Source organism: Gobio gobio, assembly GCF_949357685.1.
Source record: "Gobio gobio genome assembly, chromosome: 2".
Lineage (NCBI taxonomy): Eukaryota > Metazoa > Chordata > Actinopteri > Cypriniformes > Gobionidae > Gobio > Gobio gobio.
In genome coordinates, this window is record NC_137098.1 from 37,700,284 (window position 1) to 37,721,301 (window position 21,018).

At 38.5% G+C, this 21,018-nt stretch overlaps 1 protein-coding gene across 1 annotated transcript in view; it reads left to right on the forward strand.

The window, feature by feature from the left end:
* cdh8 (cadherin 8) overlaps positions 1–21,018 on the forward strand; it is a gene marked incomplete at both ends in the record, with an annotated part of 106,070 nt that overhangs the window by 58,486 nt on the left and 26,566 nt on the right. The window contains one exon of the mRNA XM_079810918.1: positions 20,735–20,854. Within this exon, the coding sequence (XP_079667044.1) occupies positions 20,735–20,854 (120 nt within the window). The remainder of the gene's footprint in view (positions 1–20,734; positions 20,855–21,018) is intronic.

A 21,018-nucleotide genomic window follows, 5' to 3' on the forward strand; every position in this document is an offset into this window, starting at 1 on the left:
GTGTGTGTGTGTGTGTGTGTGTGTGTTTGTGTGTTTCCTTGATCACAAGCATTTCATATGTTTGCAATATGACTGAGATAACCACATCAGGTTACACTGTAGAACTCTTTGTCAGATCAGGTAGTAATAGCTCTGTGTTTTAACAACTGCACAGATGGACGGACGGACGGACGGACGGACGGACAGGTAGGTAGGTAGGTAGGTAGGTAGGTAGGTAGGTAGGTAGATAGATAGATAGATAGATAGATAGATAGATAGATAGATAGATAGATAGATAGATAGATAGATAGATAGATAGATAGATAGATAGATAGATAGATAGATAGATAGATAGATAGATAGATAGATAGATAGATAGATAGATTTAGCATGATCATCGGCGAGAGCATCAAAGTGGCCGGAAGTCATTCATTTTCAATGGGAGCCGGCGGCGAGTTCCGGCGAGAGCGTTGCGTTGCGTCGCGGCACGGCGCGTCTTGGACGATTTGGCCGTCGAGGGGAGTTGAAATCAGCTCAACTTTATGGTAATGACCTATGACGCGGGTCGGCGGCAACCAGACGGCTACCAATCAGAATGTAGAAGTGCTCCGCTTGAGAGGATTCCAGAGAGTGCAGTGCTGTAAACTTTGGTTACGAGCACATTAGTTCCCAAGCAAAATGGAGGAGAGGTTTATCATTGCTGTGGCGGGTTTGATAAGAAGGCTCGCAACACTATTTATAGGCAACATTTTCGGGCTAGAACACTTATTTTTAAGCGGGAATGCAATTAATTTGCTAAAAAAAAACACAGATTTGATTAATTGCATTAATGCTGCACTTAGGACAACCAGGACAGGACAGTTATTGTAATGTAGGCTGCACACAAATTAATGTTAATTAAAGACCAATGCTAGCAAATGTCTCCTATAAACTGCATGTTGAAATTCGACTAGCACTTAACCATGAACACAAAAGCCACGCCACACAAATGGCTCTAATTGGTTTATTTCGTTAGCAAACATGTAACTATAAATGTTAAGTTCTTTCCAATGATCTTTGTTTTTTCTTTTTTCTTTACTGTCACATTTAAATTATTTCATGAGGTTAAGTTATATGGTTATACCCTACTTCTGGTCAGTTAGCACAAATACCCATCAACATGATTGTTTGCTTTGGCCCCTTTAAATAAAGTTTAAAAAATTTGATCTACATCAGAGCGTCAGCGCATCCACAAATCTTTGTACAGCATCAATGGCAGGGCAGCCAGTGTGAATTTTGATGCTTTCACCGGTGGCGGTGAGAACGCACAATGAACTTCTTTTCTGGAAACACTACAGGAGTTTCAAAGTCGTCATCTGATTGGTTGAATTCTACAGAATGTCCATGAGACGTGTGTGTTGTGTTCTTTAACGGTCTGCCTGGAAACAAATGCCGTGACCGTGGAAGAAGAACGGCGTCTTGTTTACAACTGTGACAATGAGCGCTTACCATGATCAACTAAACGCTGGATTTTCAAAAGTGTGTGAAGTTCGTGGCTCCATGGTTGCAGTAAACTTGCATAACATTCTTGAATGAGTAATTTATAGATACACGCCGGTCTGTTATTGCAGGGGCATCGACTTTACATTTTCACGCCCCTAAACATGACGCAGAACAAAACGAACTGTGATTGGTTGCGTTATATGGCAGTCAAATGTCCTCTTGGGCAGTCCTTGGCCAATGAAAACTGCGATGGAGTCCAGACCTTCTGCCGTCAGTCTGAAGGTCTGGCTACGCGAGACTACAGAATGGCTTATTTGATTTGTGATCTCGGAATGTCGCGCAATGTATTGTATTTTTATATATGTTAAATAATTTTATATTATAATAATATTATATTATTTTATTAGATTTATATATATTTCTTATTTTAAATCACACTGTGTCTCAGATCAGACTGCCTTACATGAGCAGCATTCGGTAGAAGACAGCTGAGATTTTGGTGAATGCTTGAGTGTTCTAATCTACACTCTTGCCGTTGGCACTGCTTATTTATATCTGATATGACGCCTGGTCGCTTTCTCACAGACGGCCCTCTGTTCAAAATCTCCTTCATCTATTAATTATGCAAGAGACACAGTGTGGATATTTAATGTTGCGTCAAGGCTTACTCTTTCACTCCTCACCCTAGGACCTTTTTTCATTGTTCTCCTATTTCTACTTTTCTGTGTTTTACACTTAATTTCCATCATCTTCCTAGTACAGCAATGAATCCCCCCCCCCTCTCTCTCTCTTTATGAACGTTATTAAGCAATGGCATAGCAGCAGTATGTACTCCCCATAGGCATTCAGCGTTTCACTCCCAAATTAAAAGCGCTGATTACATACTGTGGGCAATGTGTTTTTATTTGCTCGTTATAGTCCTTTTATTAGTCTATATTCTGATGAGCGGCAGTATTCAGAGTAAATGCACAGAGAAGCATGTGATGAAGCTCTTTCATTGTACCATTACACATAGGCTTTTCAAGCAAAGGACACCCAGAGCTCAAACGCCTTTGTGTTGCTTGGGCTAACCAGGATGATGTGTGCGGAAAGAAAGGTGTTTGAGGAAAGGTCTTCATGAAAGGTCTTCTGGCAGGGGTCGCACCACAGAAGATTCATTGGTGGCTGTCTGGGTTGGGGGGACATAAATGTGAGGGAAATGCATCCATCACACAGCGCAGATCTAAGCTTAGAGGAGCATCCAATCATGGCTCAGAATAAAAGGCTGGGCATAAAAGTCTGCACTGCAAGGTCATTTGAAAAAGAAACAGATAAGATGGAGAGATCAAACGGTAAATCTCTGCTGCATGAAGTCTTTGTGGTTCTCAATGGGGACTGGCCCATTAAAGCAGGCCTGTGCTCCACAGAACATCTCCTCCACTTATGAGAAACACTATCATCTGTCCCAAATAGCTACACTCCAAACATTTAAAAACAAGTTTTGGTGGTAAAACCTGTTGCTTCATTCAGTTCTCTTTCGATACTTCACTCATACTACACCGCTAGATGCTATGGGGAAAATTCCCTTTTCTCCCAATACTGAAGCCTTTTTTAATCACACAGTGAAACTGCATGACCATTTGTCAACTGCCTCAAAATGCCAACTGCCTCGAAATGCTGGTGGTTTTTCGTGCCCTACAAATATTCCTGCCAGACCTAAAGGGACACCACGTCTTGGTCCACTCGGACAGCATGACGATAGTGTCCGACATAAATCACCAGGGCAGACTCACCTCGAAGCTTCTATTCAAGCTGGTGAGACGAATTTTGGAATGGGCACTCATCAACTTGCGCTCACTGAGAGCAGCACATGTGCCGGGCAACTTATTTTTCAAAGGACTAGGAAGGACTGGCCAGCCTCCTCCTTTATGCCTTTTCCCCAATCATACTGATCCACCAGGTCATCAGGCAAATCAGGGAACACAAACATTCGGTCCTTCTAGTGGCCCCTCTCTGGAGGAACCAACCTTGGTTCCCGGAGCTGATTCAGCTGCTCGCGGCAGCTCCATTGATCCCCAACTTGGGTTGTGGGCACTGCATCTCTGGCCTCTCAACAGGAGAGTGTTAAATACTATTTAAGAGGCTAGAGCCCCTTCCTCGAGATGCCTCTATGCCCTTAAATGGTCTATCTTCTTTTACTGGTGACTCGGAGCAAGGACCCTACTTCCTGTGACATATCACTGATATTGTCCCTCCTTCAAGAGCTGCCATGCTTAAAAGTTTGTGGCGGCCATAGCAGCATTCCACACTCTAGTGGCCAGCCAGTCTGTAGGCAGAAACAACTTGGCTGTTCGTTTCTTGAAAGGGTCCAGGAAGCTGAATCCACCTTGCCCCCTCACCGTCCCTGTGTGGGATCTGTCTATGGTCCTGAAGGCCCTCACGGGTCCCTCATTCGAACCTCTCCAGTCAGCTGACTTACAGCCGCTCTATCGCTAAAAACTGCCCTCCTGCTAGCTCTAGCATCGGTTAAGCGGGTCAGAGATAGGTGCTCTTGTGAACGCTTCCTGCCTTGAATTTGGACCTAACAACTGTAAGGTCGTCCTCAAGCCAAGACATGGCTATGTATCTGTGTACTCTCTTCCTCCCTCAGTGAACGAAGGAGATTTACATTTGCTCTGCCCCTTTCGGGCTGCGAGAGCTTATATTGAGCGCTCCGCCTCATTAGGCAATCGGAGCAGCTTTTTGTGTAAAGCTAAGGGGCACCCGACCACGAAGCAGAGATTATTCCTTTGGATAGTGGATGCAATTGCCCTAGCCTACTCCTCATTGGGCCTAGATTGCCCCATCGCAGTAAAGGCTCACTCGACCAGATGCATGGCCTCATCTTGGGCATGGTCCGGTGGTGTGACCATTGGCGAAATCTGTACAGCAACCGGCTGGTCATCGCCATCCAATTTCGCCAGATTTTACAACATGGACGTTCCTGCCTTGCAGGCAGGAGTCTTGTCTGTGTAGCTGGGACCTCTCCTCAGTGAGTTCAGTCTACTAGAACCCACTCTTCCGCCTAGAGCGGAGACCCATTCCTTGGCTGAGCTGACCTCTATCAAGCTCATCTCACTATGGTTTCACTTATGACTTTGACGTACTTCCGAGCCTGTAGTTCAGGCGTTCTCTCCTTGCCTAATTTCTCGAGGGCCCTCCCCGAAGTGTCCTAAGCGATATAGGCTTTAAGAATGATTGTAATAAGTGGCCGGGCTTTGACTTCTGAGTTCAACCCACTGTGCCCTCCTAGTCTGGGTGATGTCTCGCCCCATTGTCTTAGTACCTGTTTGCCTTGACCCAGTGTCTCAGACTAGGGCTGTTATCTGACAGTCTTTCTGCAGCCATAGCACGTGATTGTACTGGGTTCCCCATAGTGTCTAGCAACGCAGTATAAATGAAGTATCGAAAGGGAACATACTCTGTAACTAACGTAACCTCTGTCCCTGAGATACAGGAATGAGTACTTTGTTGACGGCCGTGCTATTATGCTATTATATTATATTACTTGGTGTTTGTCGCTTCAGTCAAATTAACCTGAGATCCTATGGTAGAATGCCCACTTATATAGCCAGATGGCCCCGCCCAGTTTGGAACCAATGGTCGTGCAGTTTCACTGCATGATTAAAAAAGTCTTCAGTATTGGAAGAAAAAGGGTTTTCCCCATAGCATCTAGCGACGCAGTACTCGTTCCTGTATCTCAGGGAACCGAGGTTACGTTAGTAACTGAGTTTGTTTTGTGGAAGAATTCAGATTTTTATTGCAATCCAAGCATCTTTGACATCACTTATGTTTGGCTCTTACAAGAGCCACAGTGTCAAATCAGGTCTCCTGACTAATTGGAAGGACCTATGGTGAAGAGAAACTTTTTTTAAATGCCACACTTGATCAGATACTTAAGAAATCCCATTTATTTTCTTTCTGTTTTTCCTTTCTTTTTATCCATCATTTATTTTAACAAATCCCTGTAGGTATATGCTTATGCAGGTGTGTATACTGGTGTATATGAGAGTATGTGTGTTCCTTTTGATGTATTACTTGTCAGAAGGCACCAGGAGCGCTTCCTATGGCTGACTGAAACATTTACTCACCAGTCACGTTCACTGGGTTTGGGCTTACCTTTGAGAAGCTCTCAGCAAATGTGTTAACCCTTCTCACCCAGGCTATTTTGTCTGAGGTCAAAGGTTTGGCTTGTGAGATTCCCTTTTCCCTCATACCAGTCAGGGTGTAGCCGAAGCCGTCACTGCATCCATATCGTGTGCAATTGTCATGTCAGAGGTGGCGCCGTTACTGTGGCAGGGAGATCAATGCCTCCGTCCACTCCCACGTCCTTCCAACTCCTTTGACCGTGATGCTTTTCATCGCTGTCTGACTGTTCTGTGCACACAGTGATAGGTATATGTCAACTTTGATGGTCCCATCATGCTTACAGGAAATCAGGCACAGCTTTAGCTCATTGCCTCACCTTTACACCACACACAGACTCATACACACTTCCACCTGCTCAGTGCTGCCATTTATCGCCTATCCTTTCCTCTTTTCACTTTTTCTGGTGAGGGGGAGCAGACTTGGCTTGCATGCTTTGTGATGATCACAATCACTTCAATGTGTCATTTATTCTCCTGAGTGCTTCAATACTTATCTCAGTCTAGACACAGCCAAAAACTGAGCTGGAATACACCCAGAACGTCAAGCCAACTGGAGGGCCAGAAATATTCCCTTTGACCACATTTATGGCTTATGACACATTATAACAAACAAATAAATAAATATAATATTACTTCATTATAACTATTATACTAATAGTTAAACACAGACACACATGTATGAATGTATGTATATACTGTATATATATATTGTATATAAGCAATGTATATAAGCAATGTCACACAAGTAGGAGTGCGATATGGCTTTACATATATCAGCATGGCTCTGATTCAGTCGTAGGCACAAGGCCGCAGGCCGTTAAAAGTTTGGGGTCTGTAAGATATTTTTTATGTTTTTGAGAGTCTCTTATGCTCACCAAGGCTGCATTGTTCAAACATACAGTAAACACCAATATTGTGAAATACTATTAAAAAAATTTAATAACAGTTTATCTGTTAATACATTTTAAAATGTAATTTATATTTTTAATATAACAAAGCTGATATAGCAGCCATTATGTTAGTCTGCAGTGCCACATGATCCTTCAGAAATCATTCCGATATGCTGATTTGCTGCCCAAGAAACACTTCTTATTGTTATCAATGTTGAAAAGGAATTTTTTTTTTTTTTTTACATATGGTGATTAGAAATATTTTATCATCAAGTTACTTTTCAGTATGTGTATTGTTTACTTGCCTTTCTGTCATTTGCTTTTTTTTCTAAGTGAGAATGAAACAGAAGAGAGCAGAACTCCAGACAGAGCTTCTCTGTCTGTATTTTCTCTGGTTTGACAGCACATGCCACCATTCTGACAGGCCTCATGTCTCACTTGCTATATATTTTCAATGCAACTAGTTCAACTTTATTTTTATTTGGTTTGTTATTACAAACATCACTTGGAATGTGAGAAAAATATCCACCTTCACCATGTCCTCCTAACGTATTGTCCCTCTCAGTGAAACATAACTTACTCTGTCTTGTTATATTTTGTTCAGACTATCTAGGGGACAATTACAAATGTGAAGTGTAGCAATTTGTCTAGAAATTACTTGACAGCATCCTCCACAAATCCCGCACACATTTCCTAAGAACTAATTAAAATGAATCAATGACATGCCACTTCAAAATGGCGGCATATGTCAAAGCCATCCGCAGCAAGCAAAGGACACTCTTAATTGTTTTGTTCCTGTGGTTCTTGTAAACAGCTTGTCAAGGACTGCACTCAAGCATCCATGTTACACAAGTCTTTTTTTATTTTTATTTTTTTCTACTCTGCCTCAAATGCCTTTCACAAACACATACTTTACAACCCTTGCCGCCCTGCTGCCACATTAACCCACCCCAGGCTGGTAGCATGTTGTGTTAAGTGTTGGTTGTCTTGCTGTCTCATCAAAGGCCATTAATTGTGGCACCAAAGCGATGGTCACTTACACTACATCAGCCTGAGGCATCTTTTCCATGAGGGAAGCAGATTTCAAAACATTGACAGCCTTAAGTAGAATCTCTCATGTCTTCAACACTGGCCATTTAAACAACTAGTCATTCCTTTAGCTTGCAAAGCCTGTCATATGTTGTATGTTTGTTGTATATTTGGTTAAAGCAGATGTGCCAATCCTTTGCCCTTTACGAAATCCAATGTTTTGAGCGTGAATGTGAATGAACAGTCATTATGAGAACAGATCAGGTGGACAGAGTGCTAGATGTCTGTATTTTATTATTTATAGTCTCCCTCACTAAGCCTCTCAGCAACATTCATGTCCCTTGATAAACAACACAGAGGAAACACCCTTTTCAATTATACCTCCAGCTGTAAATCATGCAGAAATGAGTGGCAGTCTGAAAATTACACCCTTCCATATGACAGGCTGGAAGCACACACCTTGATATCCTTCTCCTGCTGATAGCTTTTAGCATTTGTCGTAAATGTCCACGTGTATCGACAACGAGACAAGCATTGCTGTTATGAGCGTAAATTGGCCTCAGTCCAGCATGTTTCAGCGGACTCTAGTGGACATTTGGACTCGCCTCCTGTACCGTGATTCACAGTTCCTGAGCAAGCCTGAGCTATTATCCCTGCCGGTTGGTTTAGGCAGCAATTTGAGGAGAATGATGGCTCTTTGATGAGAGCCTTCAAGACTGGTAATACATGTCTGACCAATGCATTTCAATCACAAGGGTCAACTTGACTCCAATCATTCCAGCTGCTGTCATGGGTCTGTTATTGTAACAGTCACATTGTATTGCATGAGTCAAACCGACTCGTTAGCTCTTTATAATCTTTTCACAGAATTATATCCTGTTAAAATTGTATATTAAAATCAAAATAATTGAATATGAATTAACAGGGCTCCAGACTAACACTGGTGTCCCGTGTTCTACAGATGGTAGCACCGGCAGGAGGGCCTTTAAAATTAAAAATTAAAGGAAACCAATAATAACAGTCACAATGCTATTGTTTTGCAAATGCAATTAACAATAATATTGAATATTTTGTACTCAAAGGAATGCATATTTTATTATTATATGTTAGTACTGCAAGCTTGGTCAGTGCAGCATTCCAGCTGTTTTGTTCTGTGATATAGTATCATGTTTTTGTACCTGTTCACCACTGTTTTTATTTATTTGTATATACATATATATGTTTTTATTATTATTGCTATTTTTGTCAGCATGCAAAGCAACATTGTTATTTTGCACATTATATAGGTATTAAGGCTTATTATTAACCTATGTTTTATTATATTGTTAATTTTTAGTTTTTAAACGCAAGTTATTATTGCCTATAGTACTATATCTTTTAGTATGTAATGGTATACAAGTCCTTTTGGTGCCAAATTCTGAAGGCATTTTTGCTTTGAAAGTTCCAATTGTGATCCCATTCCAGATGCCACGGAATCAGCAGATGACATGAGTAAATAGCTTTCAGCAGGAAGCTGAGTGGTACCATGATGGGATACCCATTTTTCCAGCCACGGTTCCTGCCTAGCTCAGCTGCACACCCAAAACAAGCCCATTTAAGCCATAGAACCACTCATTATCCCATATCTCTTTGCCTGGCATTGCTTTGAAATGATAGAAACTGTGAAGAATTTCTGTGGATATGGGAAGTGCAACATGAAACATAAGCAATTGAAATGTTTTAAAGGTCTATGATTATGTTTATTGATCCGCATCTAGTTATTGGCCAGAGGTCCTGATGTTGTTGTGTGACCACATTCCAACTGCTCAAGTCAAAGACCAGAAACCTCTTAAGACCTACATGGGCTCTTGCCAGCTTCATCACATTCAGTTACTGCACTGATAGCACCAGCCTCAGACAGCATATGGCCAGTCTTTTAACTGACTGTCTGATACACACAAAAGGGGCAATCTCTAATCTGATTGGCTGACTTTTATGTATTTCCTGGAGTAAAGACAAACAGGTGTTTTTGTTTCTTTTTTCCTTCCCCCACCTGGAAACAAAGTTATGCGTATAAGGTTTGGATGCGTATAAACTGGATGAGCCGACTGGTATTATTCTGCTTAGTTTCCTGACACAAAACTCCCAAATGCACAGACTCCTACTAAAATTACTGTAATTTGTCTGCAAATTTTCTCAGAGCACCTCAAGAGGTGCAGTCATATTTTTAGGAAAACAAGGCTGCGCTGATGGTTCTTGGTCTGTTGCATTGATTGTTAGTTAAGACAAAACCAACTCAAATTGTTATTTTGTTTATGACAATTGTATCTATAGTTATTTTTATTTGAAGACATAAGAGAACTAGTGAGTACTCATCATACACACATTTTGTTGAAATGTAATCATTTTGCTTTCTTTCGGTAACACTTAGTAACTGAGTAAATAGTAAAGGCATATTAGGCATTATTTATGCATTAGTTAAGCTTTAACATAATAACCTGTGCGAGGACGTGGACACACTGAAGCTTTCTTTGTTTAAATTAGCTCAAATTACTGTCAGATGTAAGTAATTACCTTGACAAACTATACATCATTAAAAAGATCTAAGACTCAAGCTTCTATTTTGATATTTCATACAAATACATTTCTTATAACTTTACAAAACTTTGAAGCTTATTATAGCATATTTTTGATTATGAAAATAATAATAATTTTGAATTTACAATAAACTGCCAAGTGTCTGCTTTCAAATGAGACCATACTTATGCTTTTAGTGCAGTAGTGGTTTTGCCATGATTATGCCATTTCTTAGGATATTTTCAAAAGCGGGGGTTCAGGCTAACAGGTTAACAAACCAATAATTTAAGAATTAAAGGGATAGTTCACCCTAAAATGAAAAGGAAGACATCATTTACTCACCCTGGTGCTGTTCTTATGCCATACATTCATGGTGAACTATCCCTTTCAGTGAACATATGTATTTTAAGGGCATATTATTTACAATTTATAAAAAATTTGGAGGATAAATAAGCAGAAATAAGACAATAATTAATGGCTAGCTGAAAATAACTATAAATAAAGTAGGTCTGTCAGTTGATTACATTTTTTTTAATCGCGATTAATCGCACACTTATCGTAAAATTAAGCATACACCATTTATCTCATTAAACACATTCATTTTGTCATCATTTGCTATATCCAGCAAAGTAAACAATCAGAAAACTGTATTTTCTGCAAGCTTCAAGGATCATTGGAGACTCCAAAAGGACACCAAATATAAGGAGTCCTTATAATTATATTATATAATACATTTATACACACCTAAGCACCCATGAAAAAAAACAAAACGTTACAGAATTTTTTTTACAGAATTCAAAGTGTATTGTATGTGTACAGAGCAACAACAACAAGATTGTTTTCATTTTAGACGAGTCAAGCTGCGATACCGAACAGGACCACACAGAGACGCCCAAAAAACCTCCTAAATCAACCGCTTTGCCTGCATAAACCTACGATTACTAAACACAACAACGTACGCATGACAAATCAAATATTATCCTTCCCGAGTGTGAAACAACGCAAGTGTACTGTGTGTCTCTGTACATGAATGCATTGTGCGATTAGTGATTGAGAGCGCGGACATACTGGATCACTGAAAACTTTCCCAGAGTTTAACGGCTTAAATTGGCCGGATCACAAGCAGAGAAGCAGAATTGGGTTAAAGAGTTGGAATGGAAATTTCCTCCTACCAGGGTTACAGGTGATTGTAGATGCTCAGTGTGATTGTGACAAACTTCTAACATCATCTAACTGCGTGACGAAAATTATGTTAATGACACAACTTCACATACTTCTGTAAATTATTTGCGTTAATTGTGTTAAATTATTTTAATGCGTTAAGGAATTTAAATTAATTGCATGTGTTAACACGTTATCGGTGACAGCCCTAAAATAAAGTTTAATGGCCTTTTGGAGTTACACTTTATTTATAGTCCACTTTACATATTTGACGTACTAACTATAAGTAACTTTACCACTGCATGTCAACTGACTATAATTAGAGTATGTGTCAACTATTACGTTCTGGTTAGGTTTGGGGATAATTGAATACGTTAAAAAGGCATATATATGCAAAGTTTCTTACAGTCTGCAGAATGTCTAAAGTGGACTGTCAAAAATAAAATGTTACCCCTTTTAGCCATATTTACAACTTAAACAGTTTTTTGGTGTAGTAAATGATTTACATAATATTTCTGTAATTTGCCATCTATTAAGTAAATTGAACAATATAAATCATTATGCTTAATTAGTGTTTACAGTTTTGAGTAATAATTGTGTAATAAAGACAATTTGACCCCCTGTCATAAAGTAAAAAGTTTATCCATCCACAATATTTTAAATTTTCTGATTTTGTTATACAAACACCTGCATAAAAGTGAATATTACTTAGCATTAGCAACCCTAATCCTAACCCAGGCATTGCAGTATATAATATTCAGTAACAGCTAAAGTGATATATGTGTGCTTTGAGCTACATCAGACACTAACATTTAAAGACCTTCACTCAATTGAACGAAATGACCTGACAAGTATACTATTATTTTCTTACTTCAAATTGATTCACACCATTCGGTAACTGCTGGCACAGAGTGTGATCGTGCTAAAACTACTGTGGATATGCCAGTGGATAATGATGCCACCGCAGACAGAACCACAGAGAAACACAGCATGGCTCAGGGCTATAGGAGCAAAAGCACTGAGATGTAAACAGCTTGGAAGTGGCCTGGCCCGGGGACATGCGGTGGCCTGCTCAGGGTGATGCTTCACCCATATTCCTCAGTGACTTCATGAATATACATGAAACCCCAGTCATGCAAGGGAGGGAAGTTTGTGATGCATGGACAGAGAAGATTCTGCTCCACCAAATCTCTGCCATAGTACAGCTGACAATACCGCACATCAGTGTTTATCCACCGCCCACCCAAAGCCCAGTTCATAAGGCGGTTTGGTATTGATTTTCTTTCACGCCATCCATGTATGCAGTAAGTACAAAGAGCAGTTTCCCTTTATTTTTTCATTAGGCCCAATGCCCCGGTGCAGTGTTTCAAGCATGCAGTTGACATTTCTCCAGACACAAATACGATTTTTATGGCTGTTCTCTTTGAGATCCCCAAACGTCTCCCATGGCTGGAAAAGCAATGAAGCATCCTTGATTTCCCAAATGCGACAGAAGAAATGTCATAATATTTAGATTAATGTACGGCAGAATTGCATCAAGCAAGTTAAGTATTATCTCCGGTGGGTCAATGCAATCAAAACTCTTTGTAAGGTTTGTCAGGGACCCTTATAAAATGTTGTACTAAAAGAAAACAAATATATAATTTCCACTCATCTATTTTAGATAATGCAGATAACGTCTCAAAATCAAGTTTCTGCAAGTGTCCATCACCCTATAGTGTCACTGACCCGTACCCACAAGTCTTGGACTTTGCGGTGCAATACATTGCAAGGACAGGTTAATCTGTACTGATTTGGAGCTCAGCCAGTGGAAGGCTCCTCTAATCCCTCATTCTTTTTATCAGAGGAGGAGAGGCAAATTTCACTTCTGCACAAGAGGGGGAAAGGAGCTATTTCATGCCTCACTGACTCCACTGTTTTTTTAGAATGGTTGTCTTCTCTTTTTTTAAGCCTTATTTTATATGCTGCATAGCAGCATTCGGTGAAAAACTTGCTGTATATGTATTTTTTGTTTTTTTTCTAGGGGTGGGGAGATACTGGAAAGACACATTTGCCAATTAGCAAATTGGCCCTTAGTTGTCCTGTGTTAACACCGTTGCTCTTTCCTAGAAAAAGGAAGTCGTTAAACTTATTAATACAGCATTCATCCTTTTATATGCATTACAAAGTAAAGACATTCATTACAAAATTCTATTACATTGTTTTCAGTTGGTCTCCCACTCGTAGCAAAACTAGTGTGTGAGTGTGGGCCGCCTCCGTCGCTCTGCAGTAGTAAAACAGATTAAAGACTGTACGTACCTGTTCGGATGGTGCACTTGATGTTTCTACTTTGAGTTTTTTTAACAGCTGTCCAGTACAAAGTAGCAAGAGGAAGAGACAACTGCGGTATCAAGCAGCTTTCAGCACTCCACAAGTCAACAGTAATGTCTTTATTAATCTCTCTGCCTCTAAGGCAGCTTTGAGAGGAAACACTGAGTAAATAAAAAAGAAATATTGCAGTCCTGGATAAAGATAAAGGGATTGCTTTTATCTAAACATGAATCAGCTGTCTTACGCAAAGGAAGCCATAGAGTACCTCCCCAGGGCCAAGCGGAGAAAAAGATCATATACTGTTAGCAGTGTTCGGGATTGAGATAAGGAGACTATTGTGCCATCAACATACTCATGCATTGTGAGGACGCAAACACTGATATTCATGGGTAATGTAATTAAAGCATTTGATAACACAGTGCAGTATGTCAAGATGCTGCTGAGTTAAAGGAAGTAGTGCATGACAAGTAACAGATATCCTGTGGGTTGAATCGTTCATATTTCCCTGATCATGTTTCACACTGTATCATCCGCTTGCATACACACTCAAGGATGCAACTAACAGTCATCAGTCATTGAAAAATGCTGTCTAACACAAACTTTCTGACACACATTCATCTCTGTCCACTGATAGACCTTGTCACATGTAGCACATAGAGTATGTATTTTAGTTTGAGTGTTGATTTCAGTTATCTTCCATAACATGAAAATATTTATATTATATAGAGTGCTGCAGGGATAAAGTATTTTACCTGGAAGCGAGTTAGCATTTTAGCACTTCTGGTTCCAATATCCCAAAGTCATTGGGTTTCTTAAATGGGTTTTTGGTTAAATGCCAGAATTAAGGTATGTGGTGAAGACAGGCTCATATTTTCACGTTTAATTCAATGACTAATATATATATATATGTGGATGGCTAATTTTTGTCTCTTTCTATGGGCTGCCATATGTAAGCCGCCTGCCTTATTAGAACTGTTAAATACGGTCTGTGACCACTTGAGAGCAGCTTGACTGCAACCTTTTTATTCACATATATGACTATCCATATCTGCAATAAACATTGCAAGATGATTTTCACAACATTTAGTTTATTGTTAATGTAATTATTCTGCATATGGATATTGCATATTGAGTTGAATAGGATTCCATTCTGAAAAGATATCCCATTTTATTCAGTTGCGCAGAAATGTATATCAACACTGTTCTGTGATATATCAATAAAATAGCTTAGAAACTGAAAAGTTATAGCATATTTTTCTTAGTAACTTAAACCCACAGCTTCACTATTAGTATGCTGTGAAGTCAAGTGACTGTAGTTCTTTATAGCCTAGGTTTAGCTTTTGACTACTGCGATTGTATTTACACTTTTTTTGTGAAGATGAACAAAACTTGTAGAATCATAAGCTTTTGTTATCCACATATATTCCCTGCAATAATCCAAAAGCCAATGAAAAAATCCTTACCATACCAGGGTGATTCTAACTTCTGGGTTGGCCTACAAAACTTCATCATCACTGCAGCACTCTATTTCTCATATACTGTTGACATTCAGCAAATACACTTTTATATAATTGCTTCTTTATATATATATATATATATATATATATATATATATATATATATATATATATATATATATATATATATATATATATATATATATATATATATATATATATATATATAAAGTATTTTCACAAACCTCACGTCATATTAACTGAACTGAATGTAATGTAAAATTAGTGTCTTTATTCGAAAAAATATGATTCCCAGAGCACATAGACTGTAGTTTACAATGTTCAACCATTCACTGTTAAAGGGTATTATATGGCCCTTTCACTCAGCGTTGCGAGAACTACTTACTTTTCAGTCATGTTTTTAACAATTTTTTTATTTGTGAAAAAAACTATAATAGGATGCAAGGAGTTGCTATCTCTTTATTTTACATTTTATTTTACACATTTATTTTCATTATTTATTTATTTTTGTTTAAAAAAACGGAGCGTTGCCGATCTAAAGGAAGTTTGAAGGTGGTTATCTTGAGAGTGAATGTTGCTGAAAAGGGAGGAAGGGAAGGTCGATCGTCTCAGTCGAAGTTGAGAAAGTTGAATAAGCGCAGATACGCATGTTAATGGTTTTTTAATCAAACTTCCTGCGGATCGGCAACACTCTGGAAGGACCAAAAGAGTGAGAGAGCTTCAGCTCACGAACACTCTGAGAAGCTCCAACACCCACATCTTGCTTTACTCCCGCTTTACTAAAACCCCATGCAAGTATATTTTATCGAGATTTAGATGCGTTTAAGATTTGTGCCCCTGTTTAACTCTTTCCCCGCCAAACACAGAATTTTCCTCCGTCATTTGTGAGAAAACGCTTCCCTGCCAAACACAGAATTTTCCGTGTTTTTACTGTTAGACGCTAGGGGCCGCTATTACGCATCTTCTGAATGAGTACAGAATCTCCTGATCAAAACACAAGCGAGGAAGACGCAAAAAAACAAGTGATCGTATGTAAGCAGATGCATATGTAAAATAACGTGATCATCAATATTAAACATATAAATCAAAACCCGGGACGAGCTATAGGACTGTGCAAGCTTTGAGGGTGTTGATGGACTCGATCTGCTCCATCTGTTTTGATCATCGCTCTGAATCTGATCTGGATGTTGTCTTTGACAAAAAAAAAAAATTCTCAGCTTTTTGTTCACAATGTTGCTTTTTTAATGAAACTTACCAATATATAAGTGTTGATAAAAAAGGAATGCTTGAAGCTAGAATAAAAAATTTGTTTTGTTTGTTTAAAAGAAGAGGGTCTGCTCTTTCTTTTGATATATTGTTATATATGCTCAGATATTCATACAACAAAATGTTCTATGGGCCATAAAATATTTGTGAAAATTATCAAAAACCCTGGTGGTGGCTGGCAACTTTTTTTAAAAACGCTTGCGGGGAAAGAGTTAAGGTGATATTATTCTTGCTGGCTCTCTGGTTATCTGTTTGTGAAATTGTCATTCTTGATCTTTCCTTTCTCGGTTTCTTTCTCTTCTTCTCCCTCTCTTTCGTTACTTTTCATTATTCTATATATATATATATATATATATATATATATATATATATATATATATATATATATATATATATATATATATATATATATATATATATATATATATATATATATATATATATATATATATATATATATATATATGTATTCTTTATTTAGTTGTATCTATCAATTATTAAAACCATTGTATCCACGTTTGATTGTCCTTGTTGCCGCTCACAAAACATATAGTCACTTTAATGTTCAGGGCTGCATTTCCCGATAACATTGTCTCTTATCACGCTACAAAGACTCTAAAGGTAAGGTATACCACTTCTAGGCGTGTTCCCCGAACTAAACCTTAGGAGGTTGCTTAAGGTATACCTTCTGAAGTGCGACGTTAGCAGGCGCTGTCCATGGCGGTGGTGCTGAATTAGTTGATCAATGGCTCAAAAATCGATTATTCACTCTATGCAGGGGCTGTTTAACTGCGTTATGTGAGAAAGCGGTATTCTTTATAATAGAAGCACTTCAGAAATAGTTGAAATTGCATCTATCAGGACTCGTGAGATCATATAAATATTATCCAAATTGCAAACTAAATCCAACCGTGGATATTGTAAATAATTTTGAAATGATTGTGCGAACCCGCAACCTCTCATGCCCAAACGTATCAACCCACTACACTGGCAGTATGCCATTTATATTATCATAATATATTTTGCCATAGTCTTCATTTACTCCACAAGCAGAGTTGATTGCCCACATCACATTATTGGTAAATCACTAATTTCTGTAATTGGATGACCTACTCAATAAAGGCGCAACACGCGAAAGATAATCAACAGCTACAGCGGAGAAAAAAGAAAGAAAGAGAAGAGCGCCAACAGCTAAATATCGGGGCTGAGCTCCGTCAGATTTGTCTTGACAAAGTCGGACCAACAAGATCTAAAATCTGCTGAATTCGCTGCCATGGCAGGCTAAATTAATTTTGAATTGCAGCTTTTGATATGGTAGCCAGGGGACTAAAGTTTTCACGGATGAAATAGTGCACATAGAAATGGCTCTGTGGACGGCGGCGTCTTTGATTTAAAACTATTTGCTGTATCGCTGCCACAGTTTGACCAAACTCCCCTCTACAATCATTCCTTTTAAATAGACTCCATAATGGTTTGCCAGCTAATATACCTTTGGATAATATAGGCTGATTAAAAAGCGAACAGCCATCATTGTAATGACAATAGTATTATTTGCCTGAAAACAATTCAATTAGCAGAATCATATTCGTGAAGACTGAGATGTAAAGAAACAGTGGTGGCCAATATCGGAATGAACTGTCAATAGTGATAAGGTATAGCTAAGAGTGCTCCAGACCAACCTTACGAACGAATGTCTTACAGAAGGTATTCTTAACTAAGATCGTTTCGGGAAACACGTATTAACGATAAGATACACCTTAAGGTATAACTTAAGAACGACGTAGTGTTAAGTAGGTTTCGGGAAATCCAGCCCAGATCTTGCTACAAGCCTTCATATAGTATCGTTGAATACAGGAGCGTTTCTAGGATTTTCATTTAAGGGGGGCTCAGCCCCCAGTGAGGATATAGAAAAAAAAATTGGTAAGACTTTAGTTTAGGGTCCAATTCTCACTATTAACTTGTTGCTTATTAGTATGCATATTAGGATATTGGCTGTTTATTATTACTTATACCTATAAAGCAAATATTAATGCCTCATTCTGCATGACCATATTGTACATCCCTTAATCATACAATGTAGGCAGGTTTATAATCACTGAGATCCCAAATGTGAGGTTAGGGGGGCAGGCCCCTCAAGAAAATTTTGATTTCTATGGTCTACATTTGTGCATTTTAAAATGTTCTGAATGCCAAAAATTTAGATAACAATAGCTTGAAAACCATGTCAGTGGGCAGGTATGACTGATAACGTTTTTCCATTTTTGTCAGTGAAGAAAATAAACATATGTTTAACTGATATTTATATGTTTTATGAATAATTTTTGTAGACATGTTAATTTACTGAAGGCTAACAGGAAAGCTAAGTAGCCTGATTAAATTAATTAAATTAATTCACAATATGCCCACATTCATTACTAATATTTTGCCCAATACAGGCTGAAAAAAGTTGAGCTTTTTTATTTACTGAGAGCTACACGTGGAATTATTAAAATTACAATATGCACACATTTATTACTAATATTACTCTGTTAATATTTCTTGTTTGTTAATTAAATTATACATGACATTACATTGGACTATTTCAAATCAAAATGGCAAAATTAGGCAAAAGTTTATTAATTTGCCTGAATATTTTTGTCATTTGTTTAACATTTCTGACTTAAAGAAGCAGCTGTCAAATATGAAACGTTTAGTTTAGCTTCTTACGTACGTATATCTCACTACACGTCGAGTCCTGCTGCTAAAATTCGCGCTCAGCCTCAGCAGCATCTGTGCGTACATAAAGCCCGCCTTTATGTTGATTTGATCAGTTTTGAAACTCTGATTTGATCAGATTTGCACTCTATTCGCCACCACAGCGGATTGAAGAACACACCGATTTACACAAATTAAAAGACGGGACGAAGCCAAAGCCTCCCGCCAGTTTCATATGTTTGAAAGGTTAATCACACATTTTTTTAGGGGGGCTGGACAGAAGTTTAGGGGGGGCTGAAGCCCCCTAAAAAGGGCCTAGTGACGCCCATGGTTGAATACTTGAATTAATATCCTAATAGTTCCGAAAGTTATTCTTCACGGCAGAAGGATAATCTTTCTGAAGATTTGATAGAAAGAATAAAACTTTGTGAGAATTGATAAGAAGATTGTACTGTTCGGTTTATCGGACGAACGGATCAGTCGATTATTAAATTAATTATTTTAAAGTTATTCTGTAGCCTACTGATTTGGCATATATATTCGTAGTTAATTGCAATCCATTGTTATTAACTATACATATATATTGTTCAAATACTTAGTATTTCCCTTTCGGGTGATTTAGAGATTTATCATTTGAGCATAACACTTTACGATTAATTATGAATAATTAAATATAAATACACATAATTCCCTATTGAGCTAATTTAATTTATTAACATATGTAGCCAAGTCGTTACATTTTGTTGCTATTGGTTCATTTTAAAATTTCTTCTAATTTAGTAAATATTATGTGATATACATATAAATCTCATTGCATGTGATATTTACAATCTTTAAATTAAACAGTTTGATGTGATATATCGCCCACCCTGCTCTCTAATATATCGGCATCTGCCATCAAAAAGATCCTTATTTTTCCACCCCTAATCGTTTCATCCCTAGTGTAAGTGTTTTTTCACATTTGCTTTTTTGCTGCTTTCTCTCAAAGACAGTTGCAGTGCCTCATATTCCTCACTGGAGTCAATACATAAGGGCTTCACCTGTGTTGCTCCAGTGAGACGTGGAGATGCACTTTCACTTAAGCCTGAATCAAGCCGTGCACATCGCAGTCCTCACGGTGGATGTTTTTCCTGCTGCTTCCGACAGCTCCAGATACCTGTAGCTGTAGCACTAGCACGCTTGCTGGTCAGACGCTTACCAAGCTGTCAGAGTGCTGTGGAACATGCTTTACAAACAATTACCACACCATCTGCACTGTCAGTGAGCTGTTTAGCATTAGCATATCAGTTTCTCTCGCACTCTCACTCTCTTTTGTGCTTCTTATTTTTCCCTGTTTCTTCTCAGTTCATCCAAGCAATGGGTTAATGAAGAAGAGGTTAGGAGAGCAGCTTGGATTGTTTGTTTGTCTGACTTTCTTCGTTTTGATCTTGCTAAGGCCCGAAGCTGTGATGTTTTTTCATCGTGGAAGTCTCACAGCTTGAGCACGCTCTTGTACACATCTGAACAACAAAACACACTTTTATGGGTTTATTCCAGAGAAGCTTTCACACAATGGCCAGAGGTAGTATTGGAACATCGGTAGGGAGAGGAAAAAATATTTGTTCTCAAAGAAAACAAGTTCAGAGCCTGGACACAGCGGTGCGGTAAATGGAAATAATTGATTTATTTGTTCATTGCAAGTCATTTTTGTTTATTGAAGATGATTTTCTCTTTTGCTTCACAGGCACATCAGTAACGAGAGTAACTGCAACGGATGCGGATGATCCGGTGTATGGAAACAGTGCCAAACTGGTCTACAGCATTCTGGAAGGCCAACCTTATTTCTCCATCGACCAAACAACTGGTAAGTTAGCTACATTAAATCAAAAAAGATGTCCAGATGGTCGTGTATCATTGCAATTATTCAACATCCTTATTATTATGCTTATGAACAGCTTAGAAATAGGTGTAAGATGAATGTCCCTTTGTTTACCGAGACGAGTTTTAGGTGTTAGATCATTTATTATT